Here is an 18,813-nt window from a genome sequence, read left to right as displayed (position 1 = left end):
TGTTTAAAGTCATTATCACAATAATACATAAGTATGTACTTAAAAAGCAATTTTCAACTTATTTTTTACTCCATTTTGCTTACTTTTTGACATTATTTTTAAGGGAGTAAAATATGAACACAGTTGTGTTTCTATGAACTTCTTCCCTTTCCCATCTCCCTCTCCCAGGTTACACTAACCTGAATGTGATGTTCCTCATTCCCATACATTTTTGTATGGATGAACAGTTTTTTAACAATATTAAAACAATAGCATTAATATAGACCATTAGTTTTCTGTATTGTTTTGATATTTTTTTCATGTTGACGCAAGTAGCTCTAGCTCACTTTCAATGCTGCAATAAATTGAAATGTCAAAATGTATTGATCCATTTACCTGTTGATGTACATTTAAGTTTTTTACAGTTTGCCCTATCCTTATAGTGTGCAATTAACAACTCTGTAATTCCCATTGTGCATATATACACGTTTTTCTGAACTGAATATTTATCTGGAAGAGGAACTGCATGATAATAAGATGTGTGGGTACATCTTTTAACTTTTGGGATATTCCCAAATTGCTTTCAAATTAGTACTTATAGTACAATTCAATTTCAGATATCTTTCCCTATATCTCCTTTATCTGTTTCTCTTTTTCTCTCTCTTTTCATGGTTTCTGCTCTTTTTATCCGTATCTATTTTAAAATTTGCTGCTATTGTTTTTCTAATTCCTAGAGGTGTTTACCTCATTTTTTCTTTGCTTTTAATAATACATTTAGAGCTATAAATTTACTTCTGAATTTTACTTTACTTATATCTCCCTGTTTTCCAATTCTAAATCATATTTTTATGTCTATAGTAGAGTCAAGTGTATTTGCAGGCTTCTTAAAACATGGAAACTTTTTAAAAATTTCTTCTGTTTGATTTCTAAATTCATTGAATTATTTTCAGGAAATGTGATCTCTATGCTAGTTCTTGAAATTTATTAGCATTTATTTGTGACTACATAGTCAAATTTTATAAAGATTATCTATAAACCTCAAAGTTGTTAATTCTGATTCCTAAGCCTTTTATATCTCTATTCAATTTTTATAACTTCATAATTCTATTCTTTGGTTTTAAACCTCTCTGTGTGGTTTGTTCATTTGTTTTTGCTATTTCTTTTATAAGCAGCATAAGAATACATTTTGATGTTTTTAAAAATATAAGATTATCTGTGCCTTTTAGTAGGTGAGTTTAATCTATTTACATTTAATGTAATTTGTATTTTGTATTTTCAATTTAATTTATTTTATCCCTTTCTTCCCTTTTGTCACATGCTATTTCTCTGCTTTAATATTTCTAAATTTATCACAAATACAGCACAGATCATCACATCTTAACTCCTTAAATGTCTATTCTCTTGCTACTATAGTCTAGATTTTTATTTTTCCATTAAAATGTTAAGATTATTGTCATTCATCAATCATAAATTAGTAATAAATTATTCAATCAAAAAATAAAAACTTATTTTACTAATATTCTTTTTGAAAGTTTCCAATATTGAGTTTATGCTATCCATTGAACTCTCTACTTCCAGGAATATGTCTTCTTTTCTAATATTTATAGATTTTTTTTTCAAAAATCCATTTATACTTTTTCATTTGGTCCAAATTATTTAAAAGACTCCAAAATAGTTAAAAGATTATCTGAACTTCATTCTTAATTTTTTGGTCAGGATTTAAATTTTTTATTTAATTTAGAATGAAGTTATCTTCTAATTTTTTATCCTACATCCTGTCTTAGTATTATTTTTTTAATGTGTTTTGGAATTTATCTTAGTTTGGGCTGCAGAATACAAAATATAGATGGGTGACTTAAATAACAAATATTTACTTCTCTCAGTTCTGGAGACTGGGAAGTCCAAGATCAAGGTCCAGACAGCTACTTTATTATCCTCTCATGGCCAAAAAGAAAATCATCTCTGTGATCTTTTCTGATAAAGACACAAATACCATTCATAAGACCTCTACCCTCAGGACCTGATTACCTCCCACATGCCCCCTTTCCTAATATCATTACGCTGGTATTTGATGAGGGCTTTAGCACACGATTTAGCAGCAGGGAGGCACAAGGATTCAGTCCATAGCAGAGTTTAAGTTTGCAGAATTTCTTTCTTCCTCTCTCTTTCCCTCCTGCCTCTTTAGTGATCTGAGGTTGCCTCTACTTAATGTAGAACTAGTCCTACAATCATGTCCTGGTGCAATCATAGAGAATCCTTTATATTCCAGCAGGCAAGTATATTAGTGACTGGTTTTGAGCCTGTGCCTGTATCTCCTTCCTTCCTAGGTCCATAGTTGGCTGACTATGTAAACTCAAGCAGCTGGGCACAACTGTGCTCTCTTTTTATGTTTAACCCATTCATGAGTAAAAAGGTTATTTATCACTTACCACCATCATCAAGGAGGGAACCTAGCTCTCCCCACATTTAATGGAGCATTTTTTACACCCTCTAAACCTGCAGCAGGAGGCGAACTACTTTCTGCTTCCAGACCAGATGCCCATCAAAACAATGGTTTCAGACGTACCTCCTGCCTTTCATTACTGATCCCAGAGATGGATAGCATGTTTCTGAACCTAACTATTCCTTTTTGGTTTTCTGTTTCTCTTTGTCTATCATTACTATATGTTTGAAGAAGAATGAAGTGCCAAAGTATGAGCTCACAGGACCATCCCTGAATGGAAGTTGGCCATTTCAGTAACAGTCCATCCTAAAATCATAATCAAAATGCTAATTCAGCCCCTTTCCATACTGTCCTCAACATGTCACCAAACATGGTGCTCTTCTAGCATCTTAAGCTTTTCCCGATTCTGCAGAAATATCAAGCACTTTTGCAATTCCAATTTATTTCCTTCACCTATTCTTCACCAAGTTAATGTTTATGCTTTGAGATCCATGTCAAATGCCACTTCCACCTTGAAGCTCTCTGTGACTATAGAAGGCAGTTAGCTCCTATAATAACCTTATGTTCACTCAGTGTTATTTATTTATGGTCACCGTAATGGTGCTTTATGTTATCTCCCAAAGTTCTTCATGTTCAATACTATTTTTAACCTCCTTTTTTACAGATGAGGAACTTCAGCTCGGTGTGGTTAACCCACAGATCACACACAACCAGTAGCAAAGCCAAAGCTAGGAGTTGGGCCAGTTTATATGTTACTCTGCTTCTTCTGGCTTCTATATACTCACAGTGCTTTGCTGTTGCCTCTGAAATAGATATTATAATTCATCTATATATTGATCTATGTGGTGCACTGTGGTACATACATTATGGTAACACTACCCCCCAATGGTCCTACCCAGAACCTATGAGCAACCTTTCCCCACCCCACACATTTCCTCAGTCACCACCCCTGTCCATTTTGCCTCAAATCTTTCTTCCCTCTCCATCTCCACTATTGCTGTCTTAGACAGGTGCTCATTATTCTCTGCTAATAACAGCCATCACATTCCTGGTCTCCCTGGATATAGTGCAGACCCTCAACAACCCAGGCAAGACACCTCTGAACCATTACAACTCTGCTTAAAATGCTTCAGTGACTGGTCAAGACTTCAAGATAGAATTGATGCTCCTGAACATGTCATGCCCTTGAAATATAGCACACAGCCCAAAGTTTAACACATAGTGTGACAAACAGACTGTGTCTTATATTGATTTCTGCCTCCTCTGGTGTCCTTAGTAAGAATGCTGCCCTCCTATGTACCTGGCACAGAGTAGAATTTGAAAGTCATAGATAGCTTGTTACTTGATTACTCAGAGCTACAAAATGCCTCTACTAGCAAAAAACATTAGCAAACTAGAGCGACATAAAAGTTCCTCCAATATATTTCTCACCCCAGATTTATACAATTTTATGGAAAAATCCCCTGAGATTGACTGACATTAAACCCAAACCCACATAGAGAGTTGGCTCTTGGTATTTCCTTGAAGGTGAAATGGACTTTTGTTAAACAAATCTCTAGTTCTATCTAAAACATTATTTCGTATAAAACCACAGGCTTTTTCTCCAGTATCCTGTCTCAACTGTACCCTCCAAATACTGAGAACTGGAACCAAGAAACAGCACATCTGAGGTGGAGTGAGGGGCAGGACAGATTTCACTGGGCAGAAATCAGGCCTGTGCTGTTACTAACATAATCAGGCAGAGATCAGGCAATGAATAATGCACATCAAACTTTCAGTGACACAAACACAGGAAGTACCAGCTGAGATAAGTGCCACTCTCTCCCACAGAGGAGAGTCCAGACAGCAGCTAGTAGACTAACCACAGTGGCAGACATACATGTGCACTCATAGCCACCAAACTGCTCAGCAGCATAAAATCTGAGCAAGGGAACCAGGACTTAAATGCACAAACATTGGCTTCAGGAAAAACTTTCACTTGACATCTTATCTTCCAGTAATATTTAATGAAGAAATTTCATTTAAAAGAATTCTTGAAAATGCTGTAATAAATTTTGATTTGAGATAATGCCAATATTTCTACTCTACTAGAGCCATCTCTGAAAGCAAGAGCATTTAGAAGCTCTGGATAAAAGAACTATGAATAACAGTAAAAGAAATGATTTGCTTAATTCCCTCAGATCCTTGTCATCCTTAAACTCAGGCTTGTTTTCTGTTCTTAGATAAAACATGGTTACTAAACTCTAAGGCCTTAGAAGTTTCTAATCGGAATTATATGTATTAGAAGAAATAATCATTAATCAATTCATTCATGTATTTATTTTAATAAAAAACTAACCATAAAACTAAGTAATTTAGTCTGTAATGTGTAATCACCATAGTTTGAGGCATGGAATGAATGTCTTGTCAGTATGGAGGACTACATAAAATGGGCTCTTAGAGATGCCTAGGGATTGTACCAAATCTAAAAATTATGTTGAAGATTTCCCAAGAAGCTATGACCCAAATCCTAAAGGTTGATACATTATTTTTTCTTTCAGGTCACAATCTATAAATCATAGCTTTTGTTAATTTAGCAGACACCTATTGCACAATTACTGGGTACCAAGAACCAGAGACACAGTGACTGGCAAGTTCTCAGACAGCTTCCAGTGAAATACAGAAGAAGACAATTAAGAAGGATGGCCAGTGTTAAGCTGGATTACAACAGAGGCAAAAGGAGAGAGGTCAGTCACCCAGAAGTGGGCAGTCAGGAAAGGCATCACGTGAGTAGACCAAAGCAGACTTGAAAGATAAAGACCCCGGCAAAACAGGATCAGATACAGCAATGCAGGTACGATCCAGGAAGATCAGCCAGAGTGGAGGGGAGGGCCACTGTGAGAGTGGCAAAGCAAGTCACTCAGGGCCTGTGAGCTACGTTCTGAATTGTGCAGTCTATATCTGAAGGTCAGTGGTAGCCATGGAACCAGTGTAAGTAAGTGACACAATCAATCAGCCTTAGACTTAAGAAAATTCATTGAGTAGTTGCATGATGAGGATACTGAAGAGGAACAGGTGCAAAGGCAAAAGTCCAGTGAGCAGAGAGAAGGGTCAAGCATGGCTGTAAAGACGGAAAAATATTTAAGAGAGAGGAGTAGAGCCTGGTGAGTTAACACATTAGGTCCTCTGTGCACCTTCAGCTTTGAAAATTCCACTGTTTCCTTTTGATGAGAGAAAATGCTACTACTAGGTACTAAACAACTCAGCTCAATAGAAAGCACCATGCTCCACACACTACAATTTCAAGTACTTAGAATTTAGTCTTAAATTCCAAGTTCCATTTAGCACCCCAACCTCAATGATCAGCTATCGGGGTAAGAGCAACGAAAGTCCCTTCAAAGTACAATCCTTCTGCTGTGAGATGGGAAGCTGCTCACGCTTGTACCCTAGAGCCAAGCAGTGCTCAGCACACGGAGCTCAGACAATGTTAGTTTAGTGGAAATGAAGTGCAATTTGGGATGTGATTAGGTCAAATGTGTCAAACCTACCGAAACCATCTCGCATAAAAATAGGCCTCCTGTGCTATGTTTTATTAAGGGAACAAATGACAGCAGAAAATTGAACTAGTTTTCGGAATGGAAAGATAAAGTAGGGTAACCACCGAAAAGCAGCTGGAAGAAATACATAAAAGAGATGTCAAGCGGCACCACCCAGGTACTGAGGCTGTGCAAGAGAAATAACAGGAAAGTAGACACGCAAGAGGAGCCGGGCCGGCTGGGACTGCAGTGGAGGATGGCTCACGAAATGAGAAAGATCTGTCAACAGCCGGTTCCCCCTGAAGAACAGAGTTCATTTGCACCCAGGACCAACAGAAGCAGGGTGCACATTACAGTGGTAATGGCTAGATTGGGGCATACACAATTCCCATGTTGGTCCTTTGGGAATCATATCTGTAATCTTTATTCCAATATCTGGTTTTTAAGATGTGGAGATTTTTTTTTTTTTAATTTAAGTTGTGGAGGTTTTAACTTGTCTAAAATCAACTAAGTCTCCAGTTACTTCCCATTACAGTCCTTGAAACAGGACAGAATCAGGGAGGATATTTAAGAATATTTCAATGAATGAAGGAATCTGTGGTTTAAATTGCTTAAATGCTGTCTTATTATCTCAATTTCTATTTTTTCATGAACACATGGAGGATTACATTCTTACAGTGGAAAAAAGTGAAGCAACATGAGAATTAAACATTGCATTACTTTTCCCAAGGATCTGGAATTCTTAATGCTTTCTTTCATTTCTATGTTCCATGTACCACATGCACATAAGACCACAAGATATACTTTTTTCCTATTAAATTTTCTTGATGGTCAAGCACAGTAGTGCGTGCCTGTAATCCCAGGGGTTCTGGAGGCTGAAGCAGGAGGATTGCAAGTTCAAAGCCAGCCTCAACAAAGGCAAGGCACTAAACAACTCAGTGAGACCCTGTCTCCAAATAAAATACAAGATAGGGCTGGGGATGTGGCTCAGTGGTTGAGTAACCCTGAGTTCAATCCTGGTACCAAAAAAAAATTTTTTTGCATGAACTTTGGTTACTCTGAACTTTAACTTCCCTGGCTATTTTTACATACTTGTGATATTCATTTGCTTTAACCCTTGACCATAGGATCATCTTTTAATGTCCTGTACATATGCAGTAAGTCTGCCTTTGCAGCCTCGTTTATTCTCCTAATTGCTTCTCTTATTTATTGTCATTGTGATGCTTCTCACATCTTCTATGATTCATTAATGTCCCAGGGATCATGCCTTTCTTTTTTCATGTTTTGGATGGAAAATTTCCTACAATACATATATAATTCGTTCTTTCATTTTTAGCTTTCTGTGGTCCTGTCTCCCAAAGTTCTCACCATTTCTCATCACTAACAAGCTTGTCCTCCTTATTTAGAACCAGCACCAGATTTAAAGTGTGTTCATTGCTTTCTCTATTTCTGGGATATGAAATTGTCAGCAAGCCAAGCAAAGAATGTGTCAGCTTCCCTGCTTTTTAGTAAGATGTCCCTTCCAGGAGCTGTCCAGTTAACTTTTCCATCACTAGTACTACAACCCACCTTGATGTCCATTATCTAATCTGCATCAGGAAACCACTGTCCACATTCCTTACTGGGCAGGCAGTCTATACTGCCTTCTGACACATCACTTCTGCTTCTGCTTTTAGCTCTACTCCAAAAACTCTGTCCTGTGCGTCCACCATGAGGTCACTCCATTTGCCAAAAGATGAAACCATGAATTCCACACCATTCCTCATCCCCCTTTTATTAGAAATGCCATGTTACCAATATAAACTTACTAATTTCTGTGCCTGTTTCTTCACCTAATTCAGATAACATACTTGCTCAATTTATTAATCTATCTTATGCAAACTTAAGGCCATAAAATTGTTTTAAAAGAAACCCATAATTTCAATGTGATGATTAACAGATTATTTTTTTCCTGAGAGGTTGCACTAATATCATACTTAGCATCGGAGTACAGAGATGATTTTTATTTTGTGCATGGTTGTATGTTTTTATCACTGCATTATAATTATACATAACAATGGGAGTCACTGTGATGCATCTGCACATGTACGTAACATAGTCAGGTCAATTTCAACAGGTTACTTTACTTGATCTTTAAGAACTCAGAGAGAACTTAAAAACTTAAGTGACCACACAACCCTTGAAATCTAACAGCAGGGTCATTTAGTCTACTGTGGCTAATGAAATGGAGGAAATAAATGGGGAGCCAAACTTTAAAATCAGCTTGTCTATTATGTTACTTTTTCATCAAACTAACCATATCCAAAGTCCAATTTTTGCAAAGGATACTTACAAGAGCATTGCTGTCAGTAGCCATGTATGCTATCAGACAGGTAGAAACAAAATCTAGAAAGAAAAAAAAAACATTTTTAGTTCAGTGTGGGTTTAGAATGTTAATAAAAACATATATCTAAGTAGAGGGAGAATGTTTCTATTGTAACTGATGAATTTCATAATAAGGGAAATTCCTTGAATGGCTTTTTATCCAGAACTCAATAAACCAACAACTTAAGATTGAATTCATAAAATAAGTCAAAGTTTCATCTGCACATTTGTCAGTATTTGTTCAAGTCCATAAACAACACAAGATTTCAGTTCAGTTGTTACTTTTTTTTTGTTTTTTTTTTTGTTTTTTTTTTAGAAGTGAAAAGATTTCCCTCTTCATGATGAACAACGTGGAATTATTTGGTCATTGCTATTATCCGGTTTCAGATATGTAACCAACCCCCTGCCTCAGAAGTCCCAAGGGTAACACCGAGATGAGCCTTTTTTGATGTGTTGCACTTTGTAGTGAATTGCCTGAAAAACAAGGCACTCTGTGGTTTTGAGACAAGCAAACAAAAAGAAAAAGGAAAAACTCCTCAGGTTTTTTCAGACTTTGACAAGCAAGAAACTTGTCAAAGATCCACAAGCCACTGAAACTCTCCCAAAAGCAGAGACCATTTTCACTCCTTGGCAATGACACTACAAATACATCTGCATGCCCCATGACTCATGCCAATGGTCCCCCATTTTTAAAGAGTGTAAAGAATGACATATTTATATTACATAGATGTGACTAAGGCATTTTATTTGCAAGATGCAAAAGAGAAAACAAAAGCTAGCAAATTTAATTTACAACTTATTTATTTTTGAAAAAGCACCAAATACCTAAATTTTAAAAGTCAAATCACCAGCTGTAAATATCTGAAAATATCTGTAATATGCATTTAATATGTAAGAATCACAATGTAGAGAGAGTTCTTACACATTAACAGAAGAATAAGAGCAGGAAAATTCGAAAAATAAAAACAACACAAGTGACTAATACTTCATCGTTAGTAGTAAAAAAAAAATACAGAATAAAGCAACACAATTCCATTTTTAATCTTCAAGATGGCAAAAATAAAATTAAGCAATAATCACTGAGCCAACCTTTTACTAGGTGCCATGAACTGTCCCAAACATGGCCAGACCAAACATGCAAACAGTTTTGTAACGTATGGTTAATAAAAAAAATAGTAGGTTAAATACAGAGTGATCCCGTCATTTTGTGTCATAAAAATACAGCTTTACACGCACACATTCATATGCCAATACATCAGAAGGAAACCAAAGTCTGAACATATTTCCAGAAAAATGTCTATATTAATTATCTACGGGAATTGAAATAACAAGCAAATGATTTTTATTCCCCTATGTATTTGTTTTCTACAATAAGGTGTTATTTGTAAAATAAAAATTTTCAGATAGAATGATACAAATATTTTATTGACTCTAATGAGTTTTCAGCATTTTAGAATATATTATAAGCAAAAGCTAGGTTGAATTCCAGAGCACTTTTAGATAAAGAAGGAAATATATTGTAGAAGTCATGGACAGACATTTTGGATTATACCAGACCGAACTTAAATCTCAGTTTAGCAACTTACTAATTATATGATGCATTGAACAAGTAAATGATATCAGGCGGCTGAGGACACCGATCTGTGAAATGGGGATTGGATGAAGATTAAATAAAGAAATATTTTATAATGTTCATAACAGAGCCTAGCACATAATGAATTCCCAAGAAATTATTTTGATTATTATAATACATATGCATCCTTTAAATAATCATTTATTAAAGGCCAACCGTGTGTACCGTTACATGTAGACCACACCCCCAAATGACTTATTCCACTGGAATTCTCAATCCCTCCCCTCAGTCAGATTTCTAGAAACAAAGCAACCACAAACCTGGTAGGAGATAACGGAAGACAATGATAAAAAAAAAAAACTCCTCTAATTCTTCCCTTAGCGCTGGCATTGGTTGAAAACACACAGCCGTAGCCACTGACCGTAAGCTGGGGAAACTTGCTTGTTAAAAATTGTACGGCCTGTCACCCTGACCATTTCTGAAGGGTGGCCACTATGCCTGCCCCGTTGCCACCACCTACTCAAGACTCGAGCACTCTCCCTCCTGGCTATTGTCACAGCTTCTCCTCTGGCCAGAGTGGTGCTGTCTCAGTGAACACCTGACTATGCATCTCCTTAAATCCCTACAACGGTCACTGATATTGAGACAAAGACCAAAATCATGAAGCTCGGTGACAAGGGAGCCTCGGTGCTATCTGCCTGTGACTCCCCTCCAGCCCTCTCTTAGATTGTTTGTGTCTCCGTCTCCCCATCTCCCTGACCTACCTGACTTTTTAACAATGTCTACACATATTTCTCTTCATCTCAGAACCCTGTGCATGCTTTCCTCTACAGTCCTGCCCCAGATGGCTTATAACATCCAGTCTTCCAATCCTCTGATTAAATGTCAGTGGAGAAAACTTTGCCTGAACCTTGTGAGATCGATCTCCTTTTATACATCTCTCAGCACCTTGCCTTTATTCATAAAGGTTCCCATCGCTGCGAGGAATGACTAACTTTGCAATTGGTCCTTTCTCTCTGAGTCCCCACCATAATACTGCATGCCTGTGTCTTGTCTTGTTCACATGTCCTGCTACGTCCCCAAGTGATTCAATAGATATTTTTTGGGTAAGTGAAATAAATGGACAAACAATACAATCACTAAACTATAAGTTTTCACAAGAGGAACCTATAAATTCTGAATTTTTGTTTTCTGGAAGATTACCAGCATGGATATCCCATCAGAAATTTCCTTCCCAATCTGTAGGGTACGGAAATGAAACCATGTTGATGCCAGACTTCAGTCAAAGAGTAAATGGGTAGAAATAACAGGTTATCATTGGTGTTGGGGGAGTTGGAATGCAGACACCTAAGAACGGATGTACCTTTGTAGATTCTATCTTTGAGCATCTGCTCATTGACTTTGGGGCTTCAGTACTCCGTCCTTTTAAGTAGTTGACATATGGAATCTAATATGTCACCAAAATGATTCAGTGATCATTTGGGGCAGAAGAATCATCAAGTCACCCAAGTTTAACTCTTGCTTCTCCTCTTCCATACAGAATACATGGGCATACTCTGGGAGAAATGGAAGTAAATGGTGGTCACGAAGACTCATCTCAATGCATTTGATTGTTGTTTGGACAAGGAGAACTGACTCAGCTAACCCAGTTATACGGCACATGATATCTATACATTGATAAGTTAAATAAGTAGCTCCAAGGTTTAGATGAAAATACATTTGTAAAGCACAAAATAAAAGTTGTTAAGGAAAAAAAAAATAGATCTAACAAAAGTTTTTTGAAAGTGGTTATTTTCCAATGTTTCTAATCTTTTATGAGAATATGAGTCTAAGTAAAATCAATGCCTATAAAGAGCTAAAGAATTAAAGAAAGAATAATTATTTGATATGCTTGATAAAGAATTTTCACATAACCAAAAATTTGAAAATGAATAAGAGCCTAATGAGAGTGTGAAAAAACACTTTTTCAAATCAAAAACTTCTAATTCTTTACTTTCAAAAAATTAAAGAAAATACTAATTGAACTATTGGTCATTAAAAGTAATAGTTTTGATAGATGATCATGTGTTATTTAGCATGTAATTGTAAGAATTCAGAGTGCTCCATCTCAATACATTTACTTTTATGAAAAATATTTCTAGGTCCTTGAATAGTAAAACCCAACAATAGGATTAGAATTGGTTTTGAACTCCCATTCCAGCAATAAATAATATTCATCCATGGGTATGCTCCATAATTAGGGAGAAAGTTTCATCTATGCCATTAAGTAATGCATATTAAGTAAAGATATTTATCTCTTATATTTAATATTTTTGGTCAAAATAGGTAGCATATTTGTATTATGTACAAATAATAATTATAATAACTCACTCAAAGGGAAAACAGTTTACTGGAACAACTATGTCACCAAAAAATGTTTTAATTAGTTTCAATTTAAATTCGTATTCTCTAATTTAGCATATATGTATGATAAAATTATCAGTAGAAAATTTCCAAGCATAAAAATATTATATGATGGGATTAAAATCCTGGGGATAGTACAGTAAAAAGTTTAGTTCCAGGAGAAAAGAGAACAATGTAAAATTTATAAGCCCTAAAAAGATTACTTAAAATAAATGATGGAACTTATCAAATCTCTGTGGTATTTATATGGTACAAGTAAACTTCAGGATTTGCAGTATGCCTGAAATCACATCCTTTTCAACTACATGTATGCTGTCACCCAGGTGACAGTTAAAGTGTAAAGGGTCACACAGAGCTTCCAGGGTATTATATGATACACAACCAAGAGATATGTTGTAAAGCTACGCACTGAAGCACGTGGATTGAAGAACAACAGGTTTAAGTTTGAATTCCAACTCTGCCACTTGTTAAACGTGGAAACTTACAAGAATTACTTAATTTCTCTGACTAGCAGATGTCTCATCTGTTCAACAGAAATAATAATAACCAACTCTTAGGATTTTTGTGAAAACTAAATGAAATATCCCATGGAAAACACTCAGGGCACAGTACATGCTTGATAACTGATAGCAATTGCCTAGAATGGAAGCAGCTGCCTGGAAGTAGCTTTGTTATACAAAATTATTCATCCTCGAGGAATTAGAACAACTGAGGACTTTGAGCAAGCAGGATAACAGGTTTCATCAAATAAAATAGTTGTCATTCTTCAAGTCTGATTCGACTCCCTAATTGGCTTTCCAGAAACATTTTTGGTGCTTCGTTTCAGAGTTTAAGGGAAATTTTTTCTCAATCATATTTATGATAATTATCTTTTTAAAAGAACAATTCCTTAACATACAACAGCATGAGACAGACCAATCAATGGGGTCATTCCATTCATATTTTCGAAGTTTGTGAAATGAAATTCAAAGCATTTCCAACATCTCTGCAACTGAAAAGCAGAGAATATTTTTCATTATCAAATGAATGAGGAAGCTAACTTCAAAGAGATTTTCCTTCATTTATACTAATGAAGAATCATTCCACTTTGTTTTAGGCATAAAATACATGCTTCTTAAACCAAGTACAATTTTAGGAATTGTTGGGTAAGTTAAGTCGGAAATACGAACTTTAGTCCTATATCATTTTAAAACCAGAAAATAACACAAGAACTCCATTGACAAAGAAGGTTCTGTACAATTGGTATTTTTTGAGAACTAAGAACTATCATTTCTTTAAAGAAATGTATAGGTTCAATTGATCTGAAGGCAACTTTTGTGGTCATTCTCTATTGGACATATTCTCTGGAATGATGTAGCACAATAAGCATAGTGCCTACTGTTATAAATTAAAAAAAAAAAAAAGATAGTGAGTCAGATATAATTTTCCAATTGAAATAAAATAGAGGGGTTATTCTCTTTTTTCCAGAGCCTTCAGTGAAAACAACATAATTCTGAATCAAAATTTTAAAACCCCACAGATTATTTCATAACTTGCTTACCCTCTAAAATTACAATAGCATTGACAAGGTATTACTGGAGCAACAAGTGAATTCACAGAAAGCTCAAACAATGTGCACTATTGTTAATCCAGATATTAAAGCCAGAGAGGAAACCGAAAACATTGGTCATCCTTGGATCAGAAGTCTGGGTCATCAAAAAGCGTGTTGTACATGTGGCAGTTAATGTGCACACTTAGCTTGGGGACGGAGCTATCCGTAAGCAAGCATCTGCTACCAAATGATAGTCCATTGCTACAGCGCCATGGAGAGCAGAAGAGAAAATGCATCTTGGCTAAAAGCAGAGGACATGAAATAATTCATTAGTTTTGCCAATTAGCAGGAGATTTCTCTTGTCAGGGCAGCGTAGGAGAGAAGGAAGCCAATGCAAGATGCCCTCTCCATTAGTCTGAGCACAGTGATGGGTGCTTTGGGGTCGTGACTTTCTCCAGAGAATTTGTGAAGGCGAAAATGATCCCACCCAAATTATGTCAAGCTTTTTTCTTTTTAATATAAGCTCTGTCATTTTGATTCAAACCATTTTTTTCCACTTGCTTTAGAAATTCTCTTTATTATCTTTTCCTTCGATTTTGCTGCCTTTCTTTTCTGCTCTCTCCACTTCTACAATGAATTGACAGATGGTTTTAAGAACCATAATTTTTTTAAAACAGAAAAACTGTGATGCTTAAAATTACTTTATTTTCAACACATTAAAATCCTGGAATAAATCATCTGAGGAGATTGGCAGGCCTCTTCCTTCCTTCTCCTCCATGCATTCCCACCAAAGCTGTCAGTCCTGACAATCAAGGCTCAGACACACAAAATCCACAAATCTGAAGGAGATAAAAGCCCTCTTTCAGTCACCATCAATCTTTGCTCCCAGCCAACAGTTTACCATAGTAACAACCAGGTGGTAAACTGCAAGAGAGCTCAATCTGGACGAACCAATCAGATATAAAGGGCTATTAGCCTTGCCTCTCTGGGAGGCATGAATCTCTTCTCAGTTGCTCTACTACAGGAGTTTCCTGCCCTTCTGCAGACTTCCAGATCCCAGGACTTCTAAAACTATGCTCTGTACCCATAGTAAATGCTTAGGTTGGGGCAAGGGGACCTGCCCAGGCTGCATGCTTCTCAGGAGCTGCTTCTCCAAGCTTCCCGGGTCCTCTTCACCAGCACATGGGGTCAACCAATGCTCCAAAGAGCACTGAGACTCATTTTCATGGGGTTGATTTTATCCCCTGATTGTCTTAAGTTCCACGGCACCAGTGGTAAACAATACCTGTTGGTCCTCCAGAATACGGCAGGCATACTGGTTTTCTGTGACTCAAATTTTTTATATAGGAAGGGGCCCCACAAAACATATTCACACTTGCACAAACACATACACACATACACCCACACCTACATACAAATGAGCGACAGCCTTGGTTCACCAAAGCACATAAAACCTGTTGTCACCCTGACTCTTCCTACACCAGATTCAGATCCAAGGAACTTCTGGAAGCCAGTTATTCTAAAATCCAAACTTAGTGTTTAGGACCAATTTTAAGGGACTTGTAATGGAAACCCAGGCAATGTTCTGAAAGGGTTATACTGACCCCAAACTCTACATCATGTAAGGAATGGGGTATCAGACTCTTGATGAAGTCACAGGAGGCTTTGGTAGACCATAGGGAAGGTATCAGTTATTGGGCCTCTTACAGTCAGCCCCATATGCACAACCAGGCTCCTACCAGATTTTTCCCAAGGTTGCCATAAAGTAACATCTTCTGATTGCTAAGCTCTCTTCAATGCAGCCTGTGGGGCAAGACCAGATTCAATGACCCAAGACAGGCCAGACAAGCGTGGTGAATGATGGCCCATACCTTTCTGCAGTTTGTATCCCTCAGTTTGTCCATATAAATAATAATCATTATTTTCTCTATATGAAAAATAGTGTTTTTCTTCTTAGTGAAACTGGGCAGTGTATACACAGCTCTCAGGCAGCCAATCACAGTGTTTGACTCAACAGTCTTTCCACCAAAGTCAGGTGATACCTCTCATGTAGCAGGGGCTTCCTCACTGGCTGGAAGGAAGCTAAAGAAAAATGATGGTAAAAGCTGCCAGAAGTTTGCACACAGTGCTCTGGAGTTGGAGCCAGAATTATTTTGTCTGGCTAGCTCTTTCATGGAAATACCAAGTTAAAGGGCTTTATGATTTTGCAAAGGTAGTGCCCAAGGCCTACTCAGACAGACAGAGACCATGACGAGCTAACCCACTGTGCGCAACCGTGAGGAAGACTACCTTTACCAAGAATCTCTAAGAATGAGTTACTGCTAACTGTTATTTGTCTTCACAACAACTCTGAAACGTAACACTACCTGTACTTTTAGAGATAAAGAAACTAACATACTGAGCAGGTAGACTAATCACATAGGTAGCAAGTTATAAAGTGAGAATTTGAATTCAAATCTTCAAACTCCAAGCCCAGGTCTCTTTGGTCATCAATAATGCTGTCTCTGATAATAATTTTTGCCTTATCAACTTCCCTTCAGCAGCATGCTTAATTATTCTGCAAACAATAAATCAAAAGAATGTACAAATCCAATAATGCTTATAGATCATCTGGGCCAACCATACAGTAGGTATCTAATAAATATTTGTTGACTTGTATTGACCCCGTCTCAGCTTTAGGACAAAAGTGGGCAGGCTATTTGCCAAACAAACAGCTCAGAAGGAACCTGATATGACTTGCAGTTCTTATTTGGATGCCCAAAGGGCTACATGTGGAATCACAGATCACCTGCTGCTGGATATACAGCTTCTAGTAAAAGGCTCTGGAAAGCCAAAGGCAGCTTGTTCTAGAACTGCACATCCTTGCTGAAGCTGCATTCAGAAGTAATGGGGGCTGACTCCTCTCCGGAATCTGCATAGAACCGGCTACTGAAGCTAAGATTCTCATCTCTGTCACCTTCTACCAATGCAGAGGGGCATGGGGACCTCAATTTTGCATCTGCTGGGAATCGTGGGTTAGTGTCTCCTAAGTTTCCAAGAGCAAGAGATGTAGCCAAGACACAGTTTTGATTCATTAGGCAAAACTGTTCTGTTAAAGTCATTCTTAAGTACTTCCAAAATTGAGGTGGTTTTTCAATACAATCCACATTAGCTAATGCCTTCAGGATAGTCGGGTTTTCTCTGGAATCATAACGTGTATGCAAGGAGACACCTAGTGGAGAAACCTGTGAGTAGCCTTGAGCTTGAGACAGGATTGAAACATCCTTCTGATTGGGCAATTTACCATTCATTTGATATCAATAGAGCATTAAAAAAAAAAAAAAAAAAAAAAAACTCCTAGATTCACAAATCCAGACATCTAAATTTTATAAAAGAACATTTTGTGTTTATTTCTCAAGGAAGCGTTTGCTCTTTTATCTGTTTTTCCCAATTACACTATCTTACTGAATGAAGTCCTGAGAAGTAATATAAAAAAACTGCAGAGCAGATTGTCACTGGTGAGCCACTTTGGTTCACCTTTCCCTGCTCACATGTGCCGATTTTTTTGTTTCCACCTCTTTAGAGACTTGGCACGTGAGATTTTCCACCTGCCTATAGGTTGTTTAATTCTGGCTTTAAATGAGGTAAAGTCAAAGACTTCCCAGCCAGCTTCCTGTGGCCCTCTGGCTTCCTGTATTCCCCCACCCCATCACACACCTGCTTTCCCACTGCACACCCACCCATCCCCACCTCTCGCTCTCTGCCCTGGATCACTTCATCTCACCCAAGAGGAAACGTCGGTCTCACCAAAGACAGGACTCATCTGATTTTTTTTCCTCTTCCTCACAGTGTTAAAATCTGGTTATGTCAAAAGTTTAGAATCGAATGTTTACTGAAGTAGGTATGATTGCTTGCAGTTTATATAACCTCATGGGTGCAAGCTCATAGGATTCATTTATTTATTTATTTCTGTATTTTGAGATGCGGTCTTGCTGTGTTGCCCAGGCTGGCCCCAAAGTTGTGGGCTTAAGTGATTCTTCTGCCTCAGCCCACTGAGTAGCGGGGACTACAGTTAAGTGCCACCACACCTGGCGTGGCTCGGAGGATTTCAGATCTGAAAGAACATGTGTTCCAGTACTCTGTGCTGTAAAGAGCCCAGCCTTGGGGACAGCCCTAGGGGAGCAGAACATCAGTGCAGCAGAAGCCCAGCTATGCCAGACAAGTGGATGGAAACATGATCTTGGAATTGGTTCATCCATTTCCAGCCACTCCGGTCAAAGCCACATGGACCGAAGATGAACAGCCAAGCCAAGCCCTCCCAAATTCCTGACATGGGCAAAACAAAGCCCATTCTTCACCTTTCTCAGGAAGCAAAGAGGTCGTTTAATGCCTCCATCTCACACGTGATGGTCATACGTTAAAACCTTTTCCTTGGATACTAGGAATAAACTGAATCTGCTCATTATCATTCGACAGCATGGATCAGAAGTAGTGGTTAGGGTAAGAGTTATGATGATTAAAAGGAAGAAATTAAGACTGACAGTTTTTTCAAATGATTACATGTGGTTTTACATGTGGAATGTACAGGAATTTTTTTAAATTAGCATGTGGATGTTGAAGGTTCCTAGATATTAGAATAATATGTTAAAAGCTAGTAACATTCTGCATGTGAACAGTAGAGAGTTTGGAAATGAAATTTCTAAGTAAATACACACAAAACAACATCATAAAATTTTAAATACATTAGAATGAATCCCAAAAAAGGATATGTAAGAATTCAATGAAGAAATCTACAAAACACTAAAAGAAACTAAAAAAAGCTCAACTAAATTGAAGGATATGTCATGTTCACTAATCAGAAAGCAAGATTTTAAAAATACGGTATAGAGGTTTTTCTTTGCTATTAATTTTATTATACTATGGTCATAAGAATGTTATTCTACCCTTTCTTCCAGAACTTTTCTTGTTTTGACTTCCCTATTAGATCTATAATCTACTTGGAATTGATTTTTTATTATGGTTTTAA

At 37.2% G+C, this 18,813-nt stretch overlaps 1 protein-coding gene across 1 annotated transcript in view; it reads right to left on the bottom strand.

Moving 5' to 3' along the window:
* The window catches only part of IPCEF1 (interaction protein for cytohesin exchange factors 1), a 166,978-nt gene that overhangs the window by 94,749 nt on the left and 53,416 nt on the right, over positions 1-18,813 (bottom strand). Inside the window, 1 exon segment of the mRNA XM_079148679.1 lies at positions 8,270-8,322. Coding sequence (XP_079004805.1) covers positions 8,270-8,293 — 24 coding nt within the window. The 5' untranslated portion in view covers positions 8,294-8,322.

The sequence above is a fragment of the Sciurus vulgaris genome, assembly GCF_902686455.1.
Source record: "Sciurus vulgaris genome assembly, chromosome: 7".
Classification (NCBI taxonomy): Eukaryota; Metazoa; Chordata; class Mammalia; order Rodentia; family Sciuridae; genus Sciurus; species Sciurus vulgaris.
Note: the sequence above shows the minus strand (reverse complement) of the source record. Positions and strands in the feature narration are given on the sequence as shown.